At 53.0% G+C, this 24,133-nt stretch overlaps 4 protein-coding genes across 6 annotated transcripts in view; 3 read left to right on the top strand and 1 right to left on the bottom strand.

The window, feature by feature from the left end:
- Positions 1 to 9,831, top strand: part of Wdr62 (WD repeat domain 62) — a 39,804-nt gene extending 29,973 nt beyond the window's left edge. Inside the window, exons 21-32 of one of the 3 annotated variants that reach the window (XR_005286618.1) lie at positions 2,429 to 2,481; positions 4,828 to 5,052; positions 6,013 to 6,140; positions 6,436 to 6,539; positions 6,832 to 6,927; positions 7,142 to 7,273; positions 7,539 to 7,653; positions 7,752 to 7,881; positions 7,966 to 8,017; positions 8,130 to 8,313; positions 9,261 to 9,418; positions 9,511 to 9,651. Coding sequence is in view for 2 of the 3 variants with exons in the window: in XM_038340418.1 (XP_038196346.1) it covers positions 2,429 to 2,481; positions 4,828 to 5,052; positions 6,013 to 6,140; positions 6,436 to 6,539; positions 6,832 to 6,927; positions 7,142 to 7,273; positions 7,539 to 7,653; positions 7,752 to 7,881; positions 7,966 to 8,017; positions 8,130 to 8,768; positions 9,261 to 9,418; positions 9,511 to 9,774 (2,096 nt within the window). In the remaining variant the exon portion in view is untranslated. Of the gene's footprint in view, positions 1 to 2,428; positions 2,482 to 4,827; positions 5,053 to 6,012; positions 6,141 to 6,435; positions 6,540 to 6,831; positions 6,928 to 7,141; positions 7,274 to 7,538; positions 7,654 to 7,751; positions 7,882 to 7,965; positions 8,018 to 8,129; positions 8,769 to 9,260; positions 9,419 to 9,510 lie in introns of all 3 variants that reach the window. The other 2 variants (XM_038340419.1, XM_038340418.1) reach the window with 2 other exon arrangements.
- Positions 9,832 to 13,915: 4,084 nt separating this feature from the next.
- Ovol3 (ovo like zinc finger 3) lies at positions 13,916 to 16,420 on the top strand. The gene is made up of 4 exons (XM_038340411.1): positions 13,916 to 14,009; positions 14,084 to 14,148; positions 14,839 to 15,040; positions 16,173 to 16,420. Exons 1-4 carry the CDS (start codon positions 13,916 to 13,918, stop codon positions 16,379 to 16,381), a joined length of 570 nt encoding a protein of 189 aa, XP_038196339.1. The 3' UTR covers positions 16,382 to 16,420.
- A 9-nt stretch (positions 16,421 to 16,429) lies between these two features.
- Positions 16,430 to 17,844, bottom strand: Polr2i (RNA polymerase II subunit I). Its single transcript, XM_038340412.2, has 6 exons — positions 17,411 to 17,844; positions 17,278 to 17,332; positions 17,007 to 17,080; positions 16,844 to 16,918; positions 16,706 to 16,757; positions 16,430 to 16,527 (listed from the first exon to the last, which is right to left on the bottom strand). Exons 1-6 carry the CDS (start codon positions 17,467 to 17,469, stop codon positions 16,465 to 16,467), a joined length of 378 nt encoding a protein of 125 aa, XP_038196340.1. The 5' UTR covers positions 17,470 to 17,844; the 3' UTR covers positions 16,430 to 16,464.
- On the top strand, positions 17,553 to 23,503 carry Tbcb (tubulin folding cofactor B). The gene is made up of 6 exons (XM_038340409.2): positions 17,553 to 18,219; positions 18,520 to 18,663; positions 21,738 to 21,834; positions 22,472 to 22,663; positions 23,054 to 23,126; positions 23,239 to 23,503. Exons 1-6 carry the CDS (start codon positions 18,106 to 18,108, stop codon positions 23,351 to 23,353), a joined length of 735 nt encoding a protein of 244 aa, XP_038196337.1. The 5' UTR covers positions 17,553 to 18,105; the 3' UTR covers positions 23,354 to 23,503.
- The last annotated feature ends 630 nt before the right edge of the window (positions 23,504 to 24,133 follow it).

Genomic DNA, 24,133 nt, shown 5'->3' with positions numbered 1-24,133 from the left:
GAGCCAACCAGAAATGATTTTGTTGATGTAACTGAAAAATCAAGAATACTAATTTCGAGCTTGCTGGGCCCAGGGTCAGGTGATATCAAGGGGAAGGTACTTCCCACTGAGTGTTGTGCACTCGCTTGTCACCCCATCATTCCGCTCCATAGCAAGGTGAGGCTAGCCTGCTCAACAGGAGACTTTAAACAAAGATACCGGTGCAGTGTGGTAGTGTATTCTTTTAATCCCCAAAGCCTGAGGATCTCTGTAAGTTCAAGGCTAGTGTGGTCTACATAGCAAGTTCTATACATAGCAAGTTCCATGACAGTTTGCACTACATAGAGAAACCATGTCTTGGGGGAAAAAAGAAAAGAAAAGAAATAAAAGAAAAAGGAAAAAAGAGACTTTTCTGAGTGTGGTTGCTCACACCTATAACCCCAGCATTTTGGAGGATGAAGGAGGATGCAAGTTCCAGACCAACCTGAACTACTTAGGAAGAGCTTATCTCAAAACCAGAAAAAAAAGGGAAGACCTTTTTCTCCATACTCTGGCTCTGCTTTTCTTCACGTTGACTTTGGGCTCAGGCAGACTCTCCCTTTTTAGGGGGAGAAGAGGCCTCTGTCAGCTGTGGCAGACAAAGCTGCAGAGACAAGAGCACTCCTTCCGAATGCTCAAGCAGAACTCTGGAGCTGTGACTCATGTTCTGACATAAATATTGCCCAGTTCAGAATCAGTCACTGTGATTGGCCAGTTCCTGCGGACTGAGGCTTAGTCAACTCCACTTAGTACCTGGCCAAGGTGGGAAGTAGTGGAGGGCTAAGGGAGTTTCTCCCAGAGCATTTTCAGGGAAAGGAAGAGCGAGCACTAGTTCCATCTGACAAAAGGCTAGCTGTATGCCTGTCTCTGCATCTGCCCTCATGGTTGCAAAGTGGCCGCTCAAGGCCCAGGCATCACAGCTGGCTGAAGAGGAGAGTCGTGCCTAAGATTCTCCCTAAAAGATGCTCCCACAGGGCCTATGGTGCAGATCTGTAACCACAGATAGATGCTCGGGACGTTGAGGTAGGAGGATTATAAGTCAAGACCAGCCTGGGGACTTAGTGGGGCCCTGTCTTTAAAAAAGCTGAGGAAATAGCTCAGTGGTCAAGCACTTGCCTGGTATATGTGAAACCCTGGGTTCAGCCCTCAGTACCACACACAAATAAAGAGGAAGCCTTTTCTCAGAAGTCACTTGCAGGCTTCCCATAGATGTCACTGGCAGCTGAGAGAGCTCTGTCTCCAAGTGTGAGAGGGGCTAAAATAGTGACAGAATAGAACTGGGTGCCTGTGGGGCTCTCTCTCCCTAAGGGACAAGAAGGGGCTTCTTGATACACAACAGCAGTCTGAGAGTTCAGCTGGAAAAGCAGATTTTTGTTTGTTTGTTTGTTTGTTTGTTTCAAAACAGGGCTTCTATGTGTAGCCCCGGCCATCCCTAGAATTCTCTTTGTAGACCAGGCTGGCCTCGAACTCACAGAGTTTCACCCGCTTCTACCTCCCGAGTGCTGGGACTAAAGGCCTGCACCACCATCACCCAGCTGCAGGTGTTTGAGAGTAAACTAATTTTTCTTGTTATCTCCCACACTCCCAGTCTACTGTTCCACGCTGAGCACTTTCACTAGGTTGGTGTACATCGTCGGCCTTTCCTTGAGCGCTGATATTCTGGTGCATTGCAGCACAGCCTAGCATGTCTGTAGGGCTCAGTATCCCGTAGCTGCCGTTCTTATCACAGGCAAGCTGACTGTGAGAAAGCAGAAGCCCCATCTTTTACAGCACTCTACTGTAGTTACTCCCTGTGCACGTGGGCTCTTAGATTTCTTTCTCAACTCTTGCCACACTGTTGTGGAGGCTGTGCCTCCCTCTCCTGGGCCACCTACTCAGGCAGTTGAGTATTTTTCCTGACCAGACACACTGGGTCCTGACTTCAGTTTTTTTTTTTTTTTTTTAATTTTAAAAGGGAACCCCAAAAGCACTCCAAATTCAGTTGACTGCCCTATCTAAAATGGTGTATGAACCTACGCTTACTTTCCCCACCACTGTGCTAGGGGTTGAACTCAGGGCTCTGCACATGGCACCCTAACACCCCACAGCTGAGCCCCATCAGTATTGGTCTGGATCTTCTGTAGTCTGGACTGGCCCGGAGCTCTCACTTCTGCCTCAGCCTCCTGAGAGTATAAGCACACACCAACCACTACACCCAGCATCCCCGCCCCCAATAGTTAGACTTGGTCAGTCTTATGAGTTAAACAGTATATTATCTAAATGTGCATGTCTCTGACAGTTAGTGAGGTTGAGCATCTTTTGATCCATGGGTTCCTGTGCTACCCCTTTTGGAGAACGCCCAGTTGTCAGTGTGGTCCATTCCTCTCTGGGGTTGCTTGACCTCTCTTCATGTGTCTGTGTGTGTCTGCAGATCCTCAGTGCCTGCTGACCAATGGCAAGCTGCCACTCTGGGCAAAGCGGCTGGTGAGTCTACTGGAAGAATGGGAGACTTAGTGACTGGCAGAGGAGGAGCCACCAACTCCTCCCACTTCCGGAAGTTCTTTTTTCTTCCCATGTCTCCTTTCCTCGGAGAACCCCATCATCCTTTCAGGCTCAGCTGAGACAGCCATCTGCCCCATGCCTGCTGCTGTCCTGGCCATTGGAAGCGGGGCAGGGAGCACAGCAGATAGTCTAGGCCTTCCAGGCCTGTTCACCTGTGAGGGGAAGTGGGAGAACAGTAGCCACATTAAACAGATACACCATGTTACATGTGGGAGCAGATATATGCTAGAGAGCGAAATAAAAGACTGTTCGGGGCGTCAGTTTAGTGCCAAGTGGCATCTCGTGACGTCTCTCGGAGCCTAAGAAGGTATAGTGGCAGGAACTCGGGTAAGAGGCCTAGAAGAGAGGCTGAGGGCGGGTCGGAAGGAAACGGTGAGCTTGAGGGTTTCAAGGTGGACCGTTCAGTTGGCTATGAGGGACAGAAAACTCCCAGGACAGTGCTAAAGTGAAAGGAGCCGTTGACGTGGATGAGGGCAGGCTAGGGACTGGTGAGCAGAGGCTGGAAGCAGGACCCTAACCTGGTATAGACCTGTGATCCCAGCTACTCAGGAAATTGAGGCAGGAGGATCACAAGGTCAAAGCCTGCTTGGGCTATAGAGTGAGGTAAAGACTATCCCGGGCAACTTAGTAAGACACTAAGAAAAAAGTGTCTGGGAAGCAGGAGGGATCAGGATCTGATCTTAAGTTTAAGAGCTGATCTGAGCCAAGAGGTGGTGGTGCACACCTTTAATCCCAGCACTCGAGAGGCAGAGGCAGGCGGATCTCTGTGAGTTTGAGGCCAGCCTGGTCTACAGAACTAGTTCCAGGACAGGCTCCAAAGCTACGGAGAAACCCTGTCTCAAGAAACCAAAAAAAAAAAAAAAAAAAAAAAAAAAAGCTGATTCTAAGGCCAACCTGGGCTATATGAGGCTCTGTCTCTTACAAAAGAATAGGGGTGGGGATGTAGTTCAGTTAGGACAGTGCTTGGTAGCACTGATGCAGCCCCAGGTCTGGTCCTCGGCACCATCTAATCTAAGCCAAGTATATGGTGCATATCTATAGTCCCAGTACCGAGGATAGAGGCAGGATTAGGTCATTCTCTGCTACCCAGCAAGTTCCAGGCAAGCCAGGGACACATGAGAACATGAGACCCTGTCTCAAAATTAAAGTTATAAGTGATAACAAAAAGAAAGCCAGGAAGCTGCTGTTACAACTTGGGGAGGCCTTGGGTTAATCCCCAGTACTATAGAAAGCCTATTAGTCTGCTTCATCCCCAAGGCAACACCTAAGGTCAAGGCCTTAATGCCAGCCCTTGGCTCTGCTTATGCAAGCCCCAGACTTCTCCTTGCCCACACATTATGGTTATTCAACAAACTTTGAGAGCATGCTTACTCCATTCTGAGCCCTTCTACAATCTCCTTTTATTTTCGCTTGTCTGGAAATAATTAGCTATTATGTTCTGTTATTGGGCTGTCTTATATTTTAATTTTTCTGGAAAATAATTTTATATTATGAAACCATAATAAAGTAATATTTGTATTTAAAAAAATCTTCACTAAAGTAGGGGCTTTGCCCATCCCTGTTTCACAGACAGGAAACTTGAGGCTCCGAGAAGCTAAGTGCTCGGTCAGCTGTCTCACAGCTGGGTGTTAGAAACGTGACCTAATGCACCCTCTCCAGCAACAGCTTTGGTAGGAGGCGCAGTTGGCAGAGTAGGATGGGGCCGTGTTCGGGTGTGTTTGAGTGGCGGAGCTGAAGAATTTGTTGGTGAACTAAAAGTGGAGTGTGAGTGACAGACAAGGGGAGAATGACACCACCGTGTGAGGCCTAAGAAACTGCAGAGAATCGTTGCGGTTGGCAAGGCTTTGGGGCGGGGGGGGAGGGGGTCAAGTTAAGGGGAATCCAGAGCAGAGTCCTCAACGTGGTAACTTTGAGACATTCATGTGGAGAGGTAGCGCAGCCTCAGTAGGAGGGTTAGAGCCCAGCCCGGTGGTTTAGATATAACCCCAACTCTTGAGGGGCAGAGTCGGGAAGATTGACTACAGAGCAAGTTCCAGCCACCCTCAGATACAGGGAAATCTTTATCTGGAAGAAAAGAGGGAGGAGAGAGGAAGAGAAAAAGAGAAGGGTCGGGGATATGGTAGATAGGTTCAGGATGGAGGTACACAGATTCTGGAAGCTGTTTGTTGGAGGTGTGAAGCCAGGAAGCTGGATGAGAGATCTGTGTAGCCCTTGTTGAGCATTCTGAACACGCAGCTCGCTGCCTGACTACTGTCTCTGTCCCTCAAGCTAGGGGATGATGATGTGGCCGACAACTCAGCCTTCCGTGCCAGTGCCAAGCGCAGCTACCAGCCACATGGCCGCTGGGCAGAGCGGGCTGAGCAGGAGCCCCTCAAGACCATCCTGGACACTTGGGCCCTAGATCCCTACTTTACACCCATGAAGTCTGAGAATTCAGAGGACTCGGTTCTGGATTCATTGGAGCCACAGAACCTGTCAGGCCTGCTGAGTGAGGTATAGCCTGCCCCCCCACCCCGGCCCCTGCCCCAAGCCCACCAGCCTTCCCTGCACTGTGGCTGCCCACTCAGGGAAGACTATCCCACTCCAGGGCTGAGGAGAGGGTTCCAGGAGATGGTGAAGGTAGGAGGCTGAGCCCAGGCCCAGTATACAGTGTGATTTTTAAGACAAACAAGCAGTCTTTGGTAGAGGATCACTTAGAGGTTAAGAGCTTGGGTCCCCAGAACAGGCCCTTCTTCTAAGTGGGGAGTGTTCCAAGTGGGTAGAGCCTGGATTAGCCTCTCCCTGCCTCTGACCTGAGGTAACAGGCTTGCCTCTTTTTTTAGAAAACTAAGAAAACTGTGCTCCCCCCTCAGAAGACTCACAGATCCAGGGCTCAGCTCTTATCTTCTTTTCTAGAGGGCAGGCCTTCCCTGTCCTAATACATACATGTCCTCAGCTACCTGCATCACCAGGGTGCTTGCCACCCTCACCACACACAGCAGTTTGTACCTCCTAGAAAATCTCTTATGACCCCCAAGTCTGAGGGAGCCCATGTTCTGACCTCTCCCCATGAACTGGTTTGCCAGTGTTCGTTGTTGTTTTGAGGCAGGGTCTCATCATGTATCTCTGGCTGGCCTGGAACTCAGAGACCATCTACTTCTGCATCCCAAGTGCTGGGACTGAATGTGTGTGCCACTGCATCCACCAATAATGCTTTGCTTATTCTTGACTGCTGCTCTGTGAACAGAGCAGGCCTCTTCTGGTCCCAGGCTGTACCTACTCCTTATCTGTAAAGGGACTGTTGATGCCTGGCTGGAGATCTGTTTGAGTGGCACACTTTACACTCTTCCTGACTTGGTGTCTGGCAGTGGGGCCTGTGGGATCATTCCTGTGCTAGTTGTAACATAACAGTGGCAGCCTTTGAGGGCATGGGTGTCCTGGCCCCCTCAGAATGGCTCTGCTCTTCACTCCCAGTCAGAGAGTCCCCAGGAGGACCGCCGAGGACATCCCTCCTTCCTGCCTCTACAGAGGGAATCCACTGAGACAAGAGAACTCATCGTCTGCTCCCCAGAGGCAGAAGTGACAGTCACAGGGATGCACAGGTGAATGTCCTATGCACCAAGGGAAGCCATAGCTGGAGAGAAGGAGCCCCTTGTGATGGACCCAGCCTGGAAAAAAACCCTTTGCTCTTCCAGTGGCCTGTGGGAGTGGGCATGGGTGCACATGAGTCAGATGGACTCAGCTGCAGCCTCAGTTTCCTTGGTCCCAGGATAGATGAGGGGTTCTTGTAGGGGGCAGGAGAAACTGAGGTGTGCTCTAGGAGCAGGGCGTGAGCGCCAGGGCCCTGGGCACGGGCCAGCTGCTAACGCCAGTCTAACCCCACCCCTGATGGTGCAGTGAGTACTACGAGAAGGAGGCCAAAGCAGGACCTGCAGAGCCCCAAGGCGACTCCTATCTCAGGGTCTCCTCCGTCAGCCCGAAGGATCAGAGCCCACCTGAGGGTGAGTGGGGAGCCACAGGTACCCTTGTGGTCTGCGATGGCGCCTTCTGGGCACCGGTAGTAGCCTTGACCCAGTTCTCCAACATTCATGATGCCACAGAAGGTAAATGTCTCCTGCTGTCCCCTGAGGATGCTGAGCACCCAGCTCTGCTACTCAGGCCGTGCAAGTGTGGAGCAGTACATGTCTCCGCCATCCTCCAGATGGAGAAACAAAGCCCAGAGCAGCTGGGTCATGTGCCCTCCTCACCCAGGACAGGCTCCGCTCCTAACCACCACCCCCACTCTTCCTTTAGACTCCGGGGAGTCAGAGGCTGAATTGGAGTGCAGCTTCGCCGATGCCCATTTTTCAGCTTTTCGGACTGACTCTGGTCTTCGCCTCACCATGACAGGTAAGTCTTCGTGCCCCATGAACCAGGTAAGTCAGGTGTAAACGCCCTGCAGCCTGAGCCTCAGTTTCATCAATGGAAAACTGGCATTTCCTTCTCAGCCTGGTGGCAACTAGGTGTGTGGCAAGTGAGTCTGGATTTCTCCATTGTTAAACAGTGGCGTCTGCCATGACTCATAGTGCTGACAGCGCCTCTCTGCACCCTGCCTCCCATGCAGAGCACCCAAGTATAGAAGAGCTTTCCCAACCTGAAGTGCCGGGCCTGGCCAGTGGCTCCTTACCCCAGACCCCTGAGCAGGAGAAGTTCCTCCGCCACCACTTCGAGACACTTACTGACAGCCTTACAGAAGGTAGGACCTGACCCTGCACCCAGGTTGTGTGTGTCTATCCAGTGCCGGGCTTGGTGTGGCGACTCCTCTCAGGGTCTCCTCCATCAGTTCAGAGGACAGAGCCCACCTGAGGGTGAGTGGGGAGCAAGCAGGTATCTTTGTTGTGATGGCCCTTGGTAGGGTGGGGAAGGCCAGGAGAGGTGGAAGGCAGACAGTTTGACCTCTCACTTCACACTTGAGGCATGAGAGATGTGGCCAGGCCTGAGGCTCCATGGGTGTCTTCTAGAGCTCTTTCATGGATCAGTGGCAGACATAAAGATCTCAGAGAGTGATGACCATTTCTTCAATCCCCGGCTGAGTATCTCCACCAAGTTTCTCTCACGCCTCCAGAAGACCTCCAGGTAGAAGCTAGCGACCCCCATACTCCTTTCTCTCACCCCATGGTGACCCCAGGGTAAGGCTCCATGAGCTTCTCTTTCCCACCTGGCTTCTTCCCCAGGCTTCCTCCTCGGCTGCCCCTGCACCTTATGAAGTCTCCAGAAGTCAAGCCTACAGGCCAGGGGGGCAGCCAGCCCAGAGCAGGGTCCCTGAGAGCAGGTACTGGCTACATGTCTGCAGATGGGACCAGTGTGAGTATTGGGGTCACTCACTCTCTTGGGACACAGGGCTGCAGGCCAGGAGGCTTTGTTCTTACCACAGAACTGCGCTTGCAGGTCCTCTCTGGGTCGAAGGCTGAGGAGCCCCCAGAGGCCTCATGTTTACCAAGTAAGTGTCCCCTTCCCAGATGAACAGCCCTGGGTGCCCAGCTGAGCCATGGGAAGTGTCCATTCAGACTGTGAAGACTAGTGTGCAAATGAACCATCTGCTTCCCTCACAGGCCTGGCATCCTGTGTCCCTAAGCCTCCAACACCCACATCTGTACCTACCCCAGTCCTGGATCAGAGTGTCTGTGCCCCCTCTGCATGTTCTTACCTGGAGACGACAACTAGCTCACATGCCAAGATACCACGTCGCATCTCTCTTGGGGACAGTGAGGACCCTGTGGCAGCTGAGCTATCCAGGTCACTTCACAAACCCTTATCCTTGGGAGAACTGGCTTCCTTGGACCAGGAACCCCAGGCCGTCCCCACCACAGTGACGCTCACTTCTAGCCTCGGAGGTCAAGAGCCTCCTGTGCCTTCCTGGGGCAACCATGAGGCCCGAGCCAGCCTGAAACTGTCCTTATCCAGCGTCTGTGGCCAGCTCCTCACCTCACCCCCACTGGAGCCACCCACCACATGTGTAAGGTCTCAGGAACCTGTGGATGTCCAGCCTGGTATGACAGTCACTGTAGCCAGCTTGCAAGCACCCAGCCCTGTAGATGTGAGCACCCTGAGACTCCACAGCTCTGTGTTTCTCCCAAAGACCTCTGCCTCCGGGCCCCTCACCCCTCCTGGCCATCCCAACAACCTCCAACTTCTAGAGACCAGGTCTAGGCTGCCTGGCAGCAACGCTTCTCTTCTGGAGCCCACCCCCGGTGAGCACTGCCGTGGGATATGGCAGATCCCTAGCCCAGCCTGTGCTGGAGCCTACCCCCGGTGAGCACTGCCATGGGATATGGCAGATCCCTAGCCCAGCCTGCGCTGCTGGACTCCTCTCCCTAGCCGTGGGGACTGCTGTTCATCTGGTCATGCACTCATTTACACAGTCAGGGGCGGTCCTGGGCCATGGGACGGTGGCAAACAAAAGGGCAGGGCGTCAACTCCTATGCTAGGGAAGATACCCAGGCCAAAATTAAGTGTCAAACATATGACAAGGTGATAGGAGCTACTGAAAGAAATGAGAAGGGTTAGCAGTGTAGCTTCAACTTTAGGATGTCAACAAAGGGGTTCAGGGAGAAGTTTATAACCCGCAGAACCCTGTGAGGAAGAGGAGCCTCGGGACTGAAGAAAGTGGTCCAGGGCCAAGTTGTTAGCCCAGCCACCTGGCCTCTCAGGCTGTCTTGGTCATTCACTCTTCTCTACCCCAGGTACACCAAGTGGGATCCCAGGCAGCCCTGGACACTGCGGGGAGCCTGGGCTACCTGCTGAGGTTCTGCCCCCACCACTCCCTGAGCTGGGCACTGTAGGATCCGTCTTGCACAGGCTGCAGACTGCCTTTCAAGAAGCCCTTGACCTTCACCGAATGGTAAGCTAAGGAACCCAGGGCAGGGTAGGAGGATGGCAAGGGCTCCCTGGCAGTACCTGGATGTCTCCTGACAAACTTGCCATTCCTTACAGTTGGTCTCCAGCAACCAGCTGGGTGCTGAGCAACAGCAGGCACAGAGTGAGCTGGCCTCCACCTTCCACTGGATCCACAGCCAGCTGGAAGCCAACAACTGGATGGCTGCAGCTAACTCGGCTCCACCCCAAACACTGCCTAGCCCAGCTCTGCCGTCCCCACCTACACTATGTCCCCTGGCCAGCCCAAACCTGCAGGCCCTGCTGGAGCACTACTCTGAGCTGCTGGTGCAGGCTGTGAGGAGGAAGGCAAGGGGTGACTGAGAACCGCAGCCCCTCTACCAAATCCCTGCTGCACTGGAGAAATAGATTTTTATGCAAATAAACTGACTACACTAAATAAAGTTGTTTCCTGGAACCTGTCCTATCTCAAAGCCCTCGTTGGATGCAGAGTCCCCTGCATGAACGAAGCAGCCTGGACACTCAGCTTGGCTTCAGCTCTAGGCCTGTTCTGTGGGCGCTGACAGGGAAATGGGACCAACAGTAACAATGAATGCCTGGCCTGCTTTCCCTTGTCGCTTTCTCCAGCATACTGAGCTACTGCAGGGGTCATGTGTGTTCTTTGCCCATTGGAGCCCAGCTGGGGCTAGGAGGAGCTAGCCGCCTTAACCCTATAGGTACTTACAAACCTGCTGGAGCCACTGGTCATCACGGGTCTGACCCTTTCCTCAGTACATACATACACTCCTGGCTGACAGTCCTGGGCTAAATCCACACCAGAGCCTGCATGGTCTAGGTTGCTGCCGTCACTTCAGCAGCAGGGGAAGAGACAAACACCACTGAACAATCAGCAGTAACCCCAAGCCACCCAGTGCTCAGGGATGGGACTGGATCCAGCTTCATTCCATGAGCCGCCAGCTCCCTCAGGCAGTAGGCATGCAGACACGTAGTATGTCCCTAAGAATGTCAGCCCGACAGTGATAACACACGCCTTTAGTCCCAGCACTTGGGAGGCAGAGGCAGACAGATCTCTGTAAGTTCAAGACCAGTCTGGTCTACAGAGCAAATTCCAGGATAGGCTCCAAAGCTACACAGAGAAACCCTGTCTCGTGACCACACACATAACTGTTCCAAGTTCCCATATAAAGGAACCCAGCAGAGAGGTCTCCTGAAGCACAGGGCCATCACCCAGCTTCATCCCATCCACTCTTAGGAAGGAAGGTCCATGGGCCTGATCTTGTTGAAGGTCCCTTTGTGGGTAGCCACAGGAGCTCTGATTAAGGGGATAATAGCCACAGGGACTGGAGAGGTGGCTCAGGTTAAGAGCATTGGCTGCTCTTCCAGAGGTCCTGAGTTCAATTACCAGCAATTACATGGTGGCTCACAACCATCCGTAATGAGAACTGGTGCTCTCTCCTGGCCTGTAGGCATACATGCAGGCAGAACATTGTATACATAATAAATAAATCTTTAACAAAAAAAAAAGAAAAACCAAAAATATTAATTATTTAAAAAAAGAATAACAGCCAGGCGGTGGTGGCATGCACATTTACTCCCAGCACTGTGGCAGACGCAGGTAGTTGTTCTCTGTGAGTTTGAGGCCAGCCTGGTCTCCAGAGTCAGTTCCAGGACAGTCAAGAATATACAGAGAAACCTTGTCTCAAAAAAAAAAAGCAAAACCCAGCTCGTTAGACCTGAGGTCTGGACCTTTACAAGCAGGCTCCCTCAAGAGGAGAGACATGGTAGTGGACATAGGGCACCTGAGAAGAAAATAGCTCTCTCCACTGGTGTGTCAGCCCCTCCTTTGCCACCACCACCTGTGCCCTGTACCCACACTTGGCTTGAGACACCAACCTGCACAAGGGCACCGATCACAGTATGGAGGCCAGCAGGTGAAACTTGGAGCCGCTTCAGCCCCATTTCTCAGCCAGATCAGCGAAACTCAGAGCCTGCCCAGACACTTCAGGACTGGGTATGTCCACCCTTGGCTGACGTCACACTGAGCATGCGCTCTGTGGAGACTAACACGCACCGGAGCAGGAAGACACTTTACACCTAACTGCCGAATGGAGAAGCTGAGTGTGGACAGCACACACCTGTAATTCTAGCACATGGGAGGTAGAGACTGGAGGATGAGGAGTTCAAGGCTAGCCTCAGCTATATAAGTTTGAGACCAGCCTGGATTGCATCAATCTCAGCATTTAAAAAAAATAACAGCAACAATAAAAACGAGTTGAAGAGTTGGCTCCATAGTTAAGAGCACAAATGGCTTTTCCAATGAGCACAACTCTCGTTCTCGACACCCACACCTGTTCACGTCTACCTGTAATTCCAGCTCCATGGGACCCAATGCCTCTGGCCACTGCAGGCACCTGCACTCTCATGCACCTTCACACAGACACATGCACACAAAACTCATGTTTTCTAAAGGCTCCTTGGGAGGCGACTTGTTCAGGTCCTACACTGTAGGACGTGCAGAGACAACATGGCAAAGCTCAGCATGCAGGCAAGGAGCAAGCTTTTACCCTTGTAGCCCATGATGAATCCACAAGACCAACTCCTGTGCCAGTCACCTTCCCATCCTTATGAAAGTACCTAAGGAACAGGAAAGGTTTGTTTAGGCTGTGGTTTCCAGCTGTGCTTGGCTGCCACGTTGCTGTGGGCCTCAGGCGGAGCAGAACTTCCTGGCTGTGGCAGAGAAGGCCAGCAGCAGAGAGCCAGAGAGAGGTCTGGGGACAGGATGTGCTCTTCACAGGTACATAATTCAGTGCCCCACTTCCTCCAACCAGGCTGCACCACTTAGTTTTCCCAATTCAAGAATGCCATCAAACTCTGAGTCCATCAGTGGATTAATTCATGGGTGAGCTTGGAAGGCTCATGACCTGATCAGTTCTCGATTGGATTCACCGGCACATGAGCCTTCGGAGAACTTCTTACTCAAATCTTAACACAAGGAATGCAAAGGAATCTTTCCTGGAGTGGGATGTAATTTAATAGAGAGCTGCCCTGGCACCCACCAAGCCCTGGGCTCCATCCCCAGCACCACAGAGAACGAGTATGGTAGCATATGCCTACAGTCCCAGTGCTTGAGAGGTAGAGGTAGGAGGATCACAAATTCAAGACCATCCTGGCGCCCGACAGTGGTGGCGCACGCCTTTAATCCCAGCACTCAGGAGGCAGAGGCAGGCAGATCTCTGTGAGTTCGAGGCCAGCCTGATCTACAAGAGCTAGTTCCAGGACAGGCTCCAAAGCTACAGAGAAACCTTGTCTCAAAAAAAAAAAAAAAAAAAGATCATCTTTGGCTACATAGTAAGTTGGAAGCCAGCTTGGGATGCGTTAAGACCCTGTATTTGTTCTATTTTGTTTTACAAGGGGTGGTGGCGGTGAGAGGGCTCAGCAGGTAAAGGCGTTTGCCATGCAAGCCTGGTGACCTGAGTTCAATCCCTTGAACCCAGGTTTTAGGGCTTCTATTGGTGTGAGTAAAACAAACACCAAGACCAACTGGACTGGGTGGCACACACCTTTAATCCCAGCACTTGGGAGGCAGAGGCAGGCAGATCTCTGTGTTTGAGGCCAGCCTGGTCTACAGAGCAAATTCCAGGACACCCAAGGCTACACAGAGAAACCCTGTCTCAAACAAAGAAACAAGTAAATAAAGCAGTGAAGATAACTGTGGGGAAAGTGTCCAGTATTCTTGACTCCTAGTTCAGACATCAGATGAGGATAAATCTAGAACAGCCTACCGTAGTGTAGTAAGTTCCTGGCAGCTCCAGGGATTGGAGGAGTCCTGTGAACTCACTAGGAGCTGGACTGTTGACAAGCTAGCATTGTAATGCCCTAAGCTAGAAAGATGGATGCCTTGTCATCTTCAGAAGTCTGAAGATCAGAGGTATCTTCCTGCCTGAGGAGGTTCAGCCTGGACCTTTATTTGTTAACAACCCATTCAGCTGTCACCCTACACCCGGGGCACAGAACAATCACAGCTGTGCCCACCCGCATCCTTGGACAGCTGTGCGATTTGAATAACCAGGCAGACTGATGATGTGTGTGGCGGGGAACGGACACGGCCTGATTTGCCTGGTAAACAGCCCCTGGAGTCCTTCACCGTGCCAGGAGCCAGGACTGGGGCCATGTATCTTTCTTTTCTCCAGCCTCAGGCGCAGCCTAGGCTCTTCCCTCACTCAAGCCTCTCTGGAGGTCCTCCAAGTGTCTCAGCCCCTGGAGATTGCAATGTTCCTTGGGAGCCTGGCCTAGGGAAGGAGCCATAATGGCAGGCCCTGGAGCAGAGGTAATGAAAGCTAGTTAAGGCTGCTCCCCAGGCTTGTCCCAAAATTTGCATGAAGAGAATGAGGCTCCTCCACGGGTCTCCTGACCTCACCTAGCTGCATAGTTCTGGGCTGAGGTCTGACCGGCAGCAGACAGAGGAGGCAGTCCTGTGGGAAGCCACTGCACCATCCTGAAAGCAATGCCCCGGGTCTTCCTTGTGAGGAGTCGGCGTCCACAACCACCTAACTGGAGCCGTCTGCCTGACCAGCTCCGGGGAGATGCCTATATCCCAGGTATGCACCTCCCTGGGCCTGGCGGTGAAAGGCCAGGGGGACACAAGGGGTCACCCTCTGGCTTCTCTCCCCAGACTGCTGCAGCCTGGCAGTGCCACCAGCACACAGATCTCCTGGTCTGAGAGACACTTGGGCAGCGGTGAGTCTGCAGCTGGCACAGGGACGAATTTCCACCCGCATTCGGGAAGCTGGCTGACCCTTATTCTGGTCCCGTTGCATACTTTCGGGCCAAGGACCTTCTTCACTTGGCATGCCGCTTTTTTCCCAGCAGCCAGCTCAGTCCAGTCTCGGCTAAGACCCACACTCCTAGGGAAGGTGGGCAGCTGTAGGGCCCTGCTCCAGGGATCTGTGTCCAGTGGGTACAAACTAGGTGGAACGTGATTTACATCAACATTGGGTAAGGTAAAAGAGATGGGGGCGGGGGCTCTGCTGCCTTAACCTCCCAGGAAGGCCAGCTGCGCCGACTTTGAGAGGCAGGAAAGTACTAGTCAACACTGAGAGAGCTTGGGGTCAGCTCGGTATCTGAGACACCGGCACTGAGTAAGGTGCTGAGGATCCAGCAGAAGGGATGGACGCCCACTTCCTCACGGAGCACAGACAATAAAACTAGGAAAGCTTATATCAGCAAAGTGTGTTCCTGGCAATGGAGAGACACGAAGGGTCAGTGATGGGATTGGTTAAGGAAGATCTTAAGGAGAGGGGCCCCACTACCCACAGACCCTCTTCTCGTGGTCCTTAGCTGTGGGCACGCTGAAAACTCTTGTTTGTAGAGTATCGAGGCCCGGGCAGGATCCAGCTGGCCCAGCTAATGCCTGCACCCCTCTGGCAGTCCTCACAGGGAACCCTGACCTCTGCTCCCAGGGCCCCGGGGACACTTGGCTGCCCGCTTTGCCCCAAGGCCTTCCCGCTGCAGCGCATGCTGACTCGGCACCTCAAGTGCCATAGCCCAGCACGGCGCCACGTGTGCCACTGCTGCGGCAAGGGCTTCCACGACGCCTTCGATCTCAAGCGCCACATGAGGACTCACACGGGTGAGCGACAGCAGGGACAACGAGGGTCTTCCGGACACCAGATGGGGATGGCGAGAGAATGAACCAGAGGGAGATGCATGGGGTATGGGGTCCCCAGGGGGTAGGGATGAGTAGCACGGACACGTCATGAGAGGCGGAGACATGATATAAAATGGCAACAAGAAAGGGGTCGGGCAGATGGGTGCTGGCTACAGAATTCAGGTTCTGGGGCCAGCAAGATTTCTCAGTGAGTAAAGGCAATTGCTGGCAAGCCTGACAACCTGAGTTCAATCCCCAGACGCAGGTGATGTAGGAACAGACTCCTTCAATTACCTTCTGACTTGTGCCATGGCATTTGTGCACAGGTTCACTTACAAGCACGCACAAACACACGCACACTAAACAAAACATAGTTAAAAACCTATGCCAGGCTTGGGAGTCCTTGCTTTTAATCCCAGAAGATCTCTGAGTTCCAGACCAACTAGAGCTACACAGTGAGTGAGACCTTGTCTCCAAAATAAATCAACAGGGGCTGCAGATGTGGCTCAGTGGTTAAGAGCATTGGCTGCTCTTCCAGAGTAGCTCGGTTCCGCTCCCAGCACCAAATGGCAGCTCCCAGGGGTCTCTTATTTCAGTTCTGGAGGACACTATGTCTTTACACAGACAAACATGTAAGCAAATACCTAATGCACATAAAATAAAAATAAGTAAATCATTAAAAAATAAATCAATCAATAAAGACGGGCGGTGGTGGCACACACCTTTAATCCTAGCACTTGGGAGGCAGAGGCAGGCAGATTTATGTGAATTTGAGGCTAGCCTGGTCTACAGAGCGAGTTCCAGAACCACCAGGGCCATACAGAGAAACCCTGTCTCACAACAGAACAGTAAACTTTCGGAATCCAGATTCAGAGCAGTCAAGGGAACTTCTCAAGTTGCTAAGGGCCCCTACCTTTCTCAGGAGAGCTTCCCAGTGAGGAGTGGAAGACACCCAGGGTCTGGCTCCTGTTGCCTTAGGGAAGGGATAGCAGATGGCTGGTGGGCTATGAATGTGTCTGCCCAGCGTGGAATAAGGACAGGAAATGCAAGGTGGGAAGTCCAAGCCTAGAGTCCGCAGCCATTGGCCCCCTCTCTCACCCCCACATCTTTACAGGAATAAGGCCGTTCCGCTGTGGAGCTTGTGGGAAAGCTTTCACTCAGCGCTGCTCCCTTGAAGCTCATCTTGCCAAGGTACACGGGCAGCCGGCCAGCTATGCTTACCGGGAGCGCAGGGAGAAGCTGCACGTGTGTGAAGACTGTGGCTTCACCAGCTCTCGGCCAGATGCTTACGCACAGCATCGCACACTCCACCGCACAACCTGATATACCGGCCGCTTTCTATCCACGAGATGAATAAACAGGAAACGCTAGTATAAAAACTGGCATTTATTATAGGTGGGGAAGGGTCATTCAGTCCAGCGGTGGCCGCAGTGTGGGGCGGTGCATACGTAGTACAGGCGCATGGCGTCCTGGCAAGAACGTTCAATTAGAAAGGGTCTGAACCCAGGTGACAGTAGTGTGGGATACTCCAGAGAATAGTCAAAGGAACTTTCCAATCATGATTCGAGGAAGCATAAGATCACCCCAAACTAGCGTTCCCACCCCCTGGGGAACCACCCAGACACCCAGAAGAGGTGGCCCACTCACCTCAGCTCGGGCACTGTGTGACTGGAAGAATACTGCCTCCTTGTGGCCACACCTACGGGGACGGTTCAGTTACTAAAGTGTGAAAGGACCCTCGTCATCCCCGGGGGACAGCCACTCTCTTTCCCCTAGGCTACTCACTTCTGGCAAGGGTGGTCCTCCGTCCGAGGTAGCGTGGGGTCCTGAGACACGTCTGCGATGATCTGGGTCAGCTCGCTGCAGGGATGGGGAAGCGAGTTAATTACGGTTAGACTGGGTGTCCCAAGAGCATACCCGTGCCCCAAGCCGGGGTCCCGCCACTCACTCCACTTCGTGAGTGATTTTGTTGACGTAGATACAGCTGTTGTCAGCCTCCTGCTGGTAATCGCAATTCCGGCACTACAAGAGGGGGAAGAGTGGCGGGAGGGGTGTCACAAACATATCAGAGGATGGGAGGGCAGGATGATCCCAGGAGGGGAAGGACAAGATGGGAGAGAGGGTGTATTGAGGGGAAGTCAAGAGGCAAAAGTGTGGGACCCAGCAGGGAGCGGAGAGGAGGGCGCGCGAACCGGCTGGAGAGGGCGGCCGGCACTCACCGCGTACAGCAGAATGCGGTTCTCCTTGTCCTCCTTGGGGTACAGCATGTTATTACTGTGGGGAGAGGGAGGTCACAGGTCAAGCCCGAAGCCAATCCTCACTGCTTTGCCACACCAACTGCCCGGGACTCACCATTCCTGGCAGAATCGAATACCCACGAAGCCCGGCTCGTAGGTCCCGTCCGGTTCCATAGCGACGAGCTTGTCGAATCCTCCGCGCTTGCGCGGCCGCTCTACGGACCGCGGGAAGGGTCAGACCGCGGGCCGGGGCTGCGTGCGCACGCGTGCTCTCGCTCTTGCGGGGGTCTGGCTGACGGCTTGCCGCAATCCTTTGGTACCCTCTGGTAATCACTCCCGATTTCGGAACCTTGCTTCTCGACTTACAGAGTAGCACGGTTCTAGGACAAGGGGTGAGACTACGATGCGCAACGCCACCAGCAAGGCGCTGAGTGTAAACGGAAGAAGCCGTCGCTCTCTTCTTGGCGTCAGGCACAGGCGCCGGGCTTACTCTTGGCGAACCAGGGTAACTCCAGCCAGTCTTTCTTCTTGGCGTCCGCCTCCTCCCGCCCTCCTGGGCGGCTTCCCGTGCAGCTATTGGAAGAACCGAGAGGCACGGACGCCCTCTCGGGATTGGCTGGACCTGCCCGAGACTCAGCCGGAGGTGGGAGAAAGGACGATAGCGATTGGCCGGTCGTGTTTGTTGGAGCGCTTGTATTGGTCAGCTTCGGGACTAGGGGCGGGACTGATATCCCAGAAGCAGCGGCGGCCTCTGCGGAGCCGGTGTGAGGCTGCTGAACCGGATCGCGGGCCACTACAGAGCGCGGCGAGATGGAGGTGACGGGGATCTCGGCGCCCACGGTGACGGTTTTCATCAGCAGCTCTCTCAACACCTTCCGCTCGGAGAAGCGGTACAGTCGTAGCCTGACCATCGCAGAGCTCAAGGTGTGGCCTTGGGGGCGAGGTCCGGGGCGGGGCCTGAGGGCTAGTGGGCGGGGCTTGAGGCGAGGCTGCTGAGACTGGAAACCAGCCTCCGGGGCATGGGAGCCCCAGAGAAACAGTCCACCGGGTAGAGGCGGGAGCCGGAAAAATGAGGTGCTCCCGAGAGCCAAGGGGGCGGGACCCAGAGGGGACTGTGCTGGGTCCAGGCCTTTGGGAACAGCAGGATTGCCATCGTAGTTGTTGACACGAGCCCGAAAGTGAGGCCTCTGACAGCCTTTCTCCTCTCCTGCCGCCTTGCCGCAGTGTAAACTAGAACTGGTGGTGGGCAGTCCTGCTTCCTGCATGGAACTGGAGCTGTATGGCGCCGACGACAAGTTCTACAGCAAGTTGGATCAAGAGGATGCATTGCTGGGCTCCTATCCTGTAGATGATGGCTGCCGCATCCATGTGAGGCCCCCCTTCCTGGGACCCCACACCACATTCATTCGTTTATTTATTGAGCAAATACTTGCTGTGCTTTGCCCGGTGTGATAACTAGTATAGGCCCTGCCCTCATGGAACCCCCAAGACTGGTGAAAAGCAGTGTTCAGTAGACAGTGAAAGACCAGAGTTGTCTGGACCCGGGGGGAGTGGTCAAACACCGGAGGCACTTGACTTCACTTGGGGGCATTAGAAAAGGCTTCCTGGAGGAATGGATCTTTGAGCTATATTCTGAGGCTATTTACGTGGCGGAGGGAGAGAAAGTACAGAGTGCTAAAGAATTGTGAACAACCGTGAGCAGTCAGGCTAGCCAGACTGGGAGAAGCAAGAACACAAAAGCCCTCTGTGTGCGTCAGCTCTCACCAGTCTGCCCTCAACCTCTCCCCACTCAGTGCCTAGACCTCCGATTCTAAGCTCTGCCTCCATTCCCTTTCCTGTCTTGTGTTGTATTCTCTATCCACATATACCCACATGGCTGAGCCTTCTGATCTTAATGTTCCTCCAGTGCTGGAGACAGTGGGGCACACCTGTAATCTCAGCGTTCAGGAGGAGTAGGAGGCAAGCCTAAAATAAACAGTGGGACTTGGCTAAAAAACAAAATAAACACCAGGCGGTGGTGGCACATGCCTTTAATCCTAGCACTCGGGAGCCAGAGGCAGGCGGATCTCTGTGAGTTCGAGGCCAGCCTGGTCTGCAAGAGCTAGTTCCGGGACAGGCTCCAAAGCTACAGAGAAACCCTGTCTAGAAAAACCAAAAAATAAACAAGCCGGGCAGTGACGGCACACACCTCTAATCCCAGCACTTGGGAGACAGTGGCAGGTTGATATCTGTAAATTCAAGGCCAACCTGATCTACATAGTTCCAGGATAACCTGGACTACACAGTGAAACCCTGTCTCAAAAAAAAAAAAAAAAAAAAAAAAGATAGGAGCTGGTCGCAGGAGCCAGTCAGCCTGAGAGCAGTTCCTGGACCCTCATTAAGGAGAGAATCAGTTCCACAAAGTTGTCCTCTGGCCTATACACACACATACACACAATGGAAGGGCCAGGCCAGGTGTGGTGGAACCAAAAGGCCTAAGCTCAGCACAGCCAAGAAAATGGCCTTCCAGATAGCACCTTTACGAGTCAGCAGTTTCATGTGTTTTGTTTTTATCTTGTGCCACGGTGCACACGGGTATGGTTTTCTCCTCTGCGTGTCTTGTGAGTTGCCCTCCGAGGACCAGGTTTGGCAGCAGGCACCTTTGCCCACTGCAGCTGTCCTGTTCTTTCCCCTTGTCGCTGTTTTGGTTTGTTTTTAGATTTACTCATTTTATTTTATGTGAGTCTTTTGCCTGTATATGTGTCTATGTGTAGAGCCAGAAGAGGACATTGGTCCCCCTGGAACTGGAGTTGCAGGTGTTGTGGGCTGCTGTGTGGGAGCTGAGAACCAAACCTGGGTCCTCTGCAAGAGCAGCCAGTGCTTTCAACTGCTGAGCCGCCTCTCCAGCACCTCTTGTTTTTATGAGATAGTTTTGTGCTTCCCTGATTGGCCTCAAACTCCCTGTGTAACCATGTCTAGCCCTCTATTCCTGAGCTTGTCTCCACATGCCAGGTGGAATTATAACTTAGTATTAAAATTTGACCTCTCTTTCTATTTTTTTAAAGCATATTTTGGGTTTTCTCTTTGCGCTTAGCTGTTCCCACGCTCTAGCATATCATGGGGCTTTCTCACTGGTCTGGCTTTTTGTCTTTCTCCCTGATTAGACTTCTGGGAGGGCAGAAGTCGCTCTCGCTGTAGGTCAGTGCTGTGTCACCAGCTATGGGAATAGGGCCCAGCACAAACAGGGTCCTCCATGAATCACCGAGTCACTGCTGATTCGTCGACCCCCAGAATAACGCCAGGACTGTGGTTCCCTTATCTCCATTTGTGCAAGAAGGAATTGTTGCTGTTCTGTTCTGTTGGCTGGTTGGTTGTTCTTATGAAGTTTGTGTGTGTGTGTGTGTGTGTGTGTTCTCCAGACTGCACTTGTCCTTGAACTCATAATCCTCTCACCTCTACCTCCAGAGTGCTGAGATTTTAGGCCTGGGCTGCCCTCCCAACACTGGAATTTACTCTTTTTTTTTTTTTTTTTTTTTTTTTTATAAAATAACTTTCAGTGATTCTGACTTTTTAAAAAAGATTGTGGAGTTACAGCCAGTTGTGAGCTGTCATGTGGGTGCTGGAAATTGAACCTGGGTCCTCTGGAAGAGCAGCCAGTGCTCTCAATTGCTGAGCCATCTCTCCAGCCCTGGAATTTACCTTCTTAAGGGTGAACTCCTGCTGGAATTTTGACCTGGGTCTGCCCTGACTCCAGAAGCCACTAAGCCTGGAGAACTGGTCATTTTTTTCTGTTCATGTATCCTGTTACTGGTTCTTCAAACATCTGTGTTGAGTTGGGCATAGTTGTGAGACGTAACCCAGAAGGCCTGTGTTAGCCCTGCCCATGGGGTGTGGTGGCATCAGCTGAATGATCACAGGACCAGACAGGAAAATCTGTTGGAATGAGGGCTGTGCAGGAGAGCTTGGCATCTCGGGTGCTGGGGAGGCTGGCCTTCAGTGAGATCTGAGGATTTCTGGGAGCAGGTGCTGTGCGGCTTCTGGGAACTATTGGTGAGGACAGTGGATGTTAGGAGGGCGCTGAGCATGAGGGGTCTGCTGTGCCTCAGGTGTTCATGGGCTCCTCAGGTTGTAGGCGGAAGCCAGATGGAGGACAGGCAGAACAGGGAAACCAGAGACCCAGATGATCCTGGTTCTGGAGGTGGGGGCCACCCTCAGAGCATTGCCAGGACCCTGAGAGGAAGGATGTTGACGCCACCGTGTGGGGGCAGATGCAGTATCCAGAGGCTGAGCTGGGGGTGAGGAAGGGGAGTGGCCGGTGTCTGTTCTCTGTGCTGGTGGCGGGCAAGGGAGGAGTGTGGCTTCTGCTAAAGTCTCCAGACTGTACCAGTGTGTGACTTGATGCCAGCATCCCAGGTCTTCTGTACCGACCCCGATCTCCACTGACCTCCCTCCTCTTACCAAAGGTCATTGACCACAGTGGCGTCCGGCTTGGAGAATATGAGGACGTGTCCAAGGTGGAGAAATTCGAGATCTCATCGGAAGCTTATGACCGGAGGCAAAGTACAGAATGCTTGGGCCGGGCTGGAAGTTCAGAATGTGGGGTTCAGAAAGCTGGGAGAGACAGTGGGGCCATCACAGGCTAGGCTGGAAGGGGCGTGTGGCGTTCAGAAGGCTGGGAGAGGCAGTGGGGCCATCACAGGGTAGGCAGCGGGAGTGGGCCTTGCGGTGGGGAGGTGGGACTCAGGGACAGATCCTGGGAGATGAGTCAAGGCAGCTGGGGTGGAGTGGCCCGGCAGGCCGGGAGATGGGGTTAGGTAGGCAAAGGGGCCTTTGAAAGGCGGGGACTCGAGGTGGAGTGGGGGATTAGGTTAGGGAGTAGTGGTAGAGATGGCATGGGGTGTGTTCAGGGTGGTGTGGCATGTGGAGCAGGCGTCTGAGAAAAGGTCAGGGTGGGTAGACAGGGGAGCATCTCAGGAGCCAGATGAAGATGAACCAGAGGGCTGTGTGGAGAAATAGGGTCAGGTGAGGGATGGGAGGCAGATGAGAGGTGGGGAGAGACTTGAGGGTATCTGGTGGTGGCAGCTCTTAAACACTCAGAATAGAATTTCTGCATGAATGTCACCCCCTTGTGGGAGGAACATGCTCTGAAGGTCAGGTTTGACCCTGTCCCCCATTCCCGTTCCCACCCTGCCCACAGACACAGTTCGGTCCTTCATGAAGCGCAGCAAGGTAGGCCCGTACAATGAAGAACTTCGGGCACAGCGAGAGGCTGAAGCTGCCCAGCGCCTCAGCGAGGAGAAGGCCCAAGCCAGTGCCATCTCTGTGGGTAGCCGTTGTGAGGTGCAGGCACCTGGCCAGTCCCTTCGCCGAGGCACTGTCATGTATGTAGGTAGGTGTCTTTCTGTCACTGTGACTGGAGACTTGACAGAACTTTCAGAAAGATGTATTTGGCTCGTAGTTTCAGAGGGTTCAGCTCATGGCCATTTGGCTCCATGCACTTGGCCATAGCATCATGGAAGACCAGGCTGGCCTCAAACTCAAGGCTGAGCTGCCTTGGCCTCCCAAGTGCTGGTATTAAAGGTGTGCACCACCACGCCCAGTTCCTATGGGATCTATGCAGTCAGTCACTAACCTGAAGCTTGGCTTATCCACGCTACATTGCCAATTAAGCAGTGGAGGTAGGAGTCTGTCTCCACGGCAGCCTTTCTACTCCACCAGGAAACTTGAGCCAGGAGTGAGCTCCATCTAGAGGTTTCACTGAGATTTCTCTCCTGGGCAGGACTCACAGATTTCAAGCCAGGCTACTGGGTTGGCGTCCGGTATGACGAGCCCTTAGGGAAAAACGATGGCAGGTAACATGTGGCCGCTGCTGTGTGTGCTTGTCCGTGTATGTGGGAGCCCGCGCACGCTGGCTGGTGGACCGGTAGCCGCCCCTCACTGCTGCCTTCCTGTCCTGCCCTACAGTGTGAATGGGAAACGCTACTTTGAATGCCAGCCCAAGTACGGTGCCTTTGTCAAGCCATCTCTTGTCACCGTGGGAGACTTCCCCGAGGAGGACTATGGGTTGGACGAGATGTGACACTGAAGGAAGGACGTGGTCCCCTGCTGTGGCCCCGACAGGGCCCCTCTGTCTGTCTGCCTCTGGCCCTTTCCTCCCCCTGTTTAATATTATTCACTTCTGTCTGCCGTTGACTTTTGAGATTTGTGCATTAAATTAATCAGAACCCAGGAGGATGTGGGAGTCTCTTGATTCGGGAAGAACATGGTGGGTGGTGGTGGTGGGCACACCTTTACCTTTACAGAGTGAGTTCCAAGAATAGTGAGAAGTACATAAAAAGACCCTTCCAAAAAAAAAAAAAATCTAGATGAAGGGTTGGCACCTAGATTCCTCCAAGAGATGGCTTTACACCTTTTGTTTTGTTTTGTTTTGCTTGTTTTTCGAGACAGGGTCTCTCTGTAGGTTTAGAGCCTATCCTGGAACTAGCTCTTGTAGACCAGGCTGGCCTCGAACTCACAGAGATCTGCCTGCCTCTGCCTCCCAAGTGCTAGGATTAAAGGTGTGCATCACCACCACCCAGTGGATTTACACCTTTTTACTAACGATAATATTCTGAGCGCCGAAGAGGCGGCTCCTGGCTAAGAGTGCTTCCTGTGGGACTGGGGAAACGGCTCAGCGCTCAATGGTTAAGAGCACTGGTTGCTCTTCTGGAGGACCTGGGTTCGATTCCCAGCACCCACATGGCAGCTCTCAACTATCTATAATTCCAAAATCTGACCCCCCTCACACAGACATCCATGCAGGCAAAACACCAATGCATGCAAATAAACTTATAGATGAGAAAGTGGGAAGTACACTTGA

Source organism: Arvicola amphibius, chromosome 8 (genome assembly GCF_903992535.2).
Source record: "Arvicola amphibius chromosome 8, mArvAmp1.2, whole genome shotgun sequence".
Taxonomy (NCBI): domain Eukaryota; kingdom Metazoa; phylum Chordata; class Mammalia; order Rodentia; family Cricetidae; genus Arvicola; species Arvicola amphibius.
Note: the sequence above shows the minus strand (reverse complement) of the source record. Positions and strands in the feature narration are given on the sequence as shown.

What these genes read in the sequence shown, in the direction of transcription:
- Ovol3 (XM_038340411.1), top strand. Translation starts at nt 13,916, where the DNA reads ATGCCCCGGGTCTTCCTTGTGAGGAGTCGGCGTCCACAACCACCTAAC. An exon ending in TGAGAGACACTTGGGCAGCG is followed by an intron (nt 14,149 to 14,838) that starts GTGAGTCTGCAG and finishes CCCCTCTGGCAG; the next exon opens with TCCTCACAGGGAACCCTGAC. An exon ending in CCACATGAGGACTCACACGG is followed by an intron (nt 15,041 to 16,172) that starts GTGAGCGACAGC and finishes ACATCTTTACAG; the next exon opens with GAATAAGGCCGTTCCGCTGT.
- Tbcb (XM_038340409.2), top strand. Translation starts at nt 18,106, where the DNA reads ATGGAGGTGACGGGGATCTCGGCGCCCACGGTGACGGTTTTCATCAGC. An exon ending in TGACCATCGCAGAGCTCAAG is followed by an intron (nt 18,220 to 18,519) that starts GTGTGGCCTTGG and finishes GCCTTGCCGCAG; the next exon opens with TGTAAACTAGAACTGGTGGT. An exon ending in TTAGGGAAAAACGATGGCAG is followed by an intron (nt 23,127 to 23,238) that starts GTAACATGTGGC and finishes CCTGCCCTACAG; the next exon opens with TGTGAATGGGAAACGCTACT.
- Polr2i (XM_038340412.2), bottom strand. Translation starts at nt 17,469, where the DNA reads ATGGAACCGGACGGGACCTACGAGCCGGGCTTCGTGGGTATTCGATTC. An exon ending in GAGGACCACCCTTGCCAGAA is followed by an intron (nt 16,758 to 16,843) that starts GTGAGTAGCCTA and finishes CCGTCCCCGTAG; the next exon opens with GTGTGGCCACAAGGAGGCAG. An exon ending in CACACAGTGCCCGAGCTGAG is followed by an intron (nt 16,528 to 16,705) that starts GTGAGTGGGCCA and finishes CGTTCTTGCCAG; the next exon opens with GACGCCATGCGCCTGTACTA.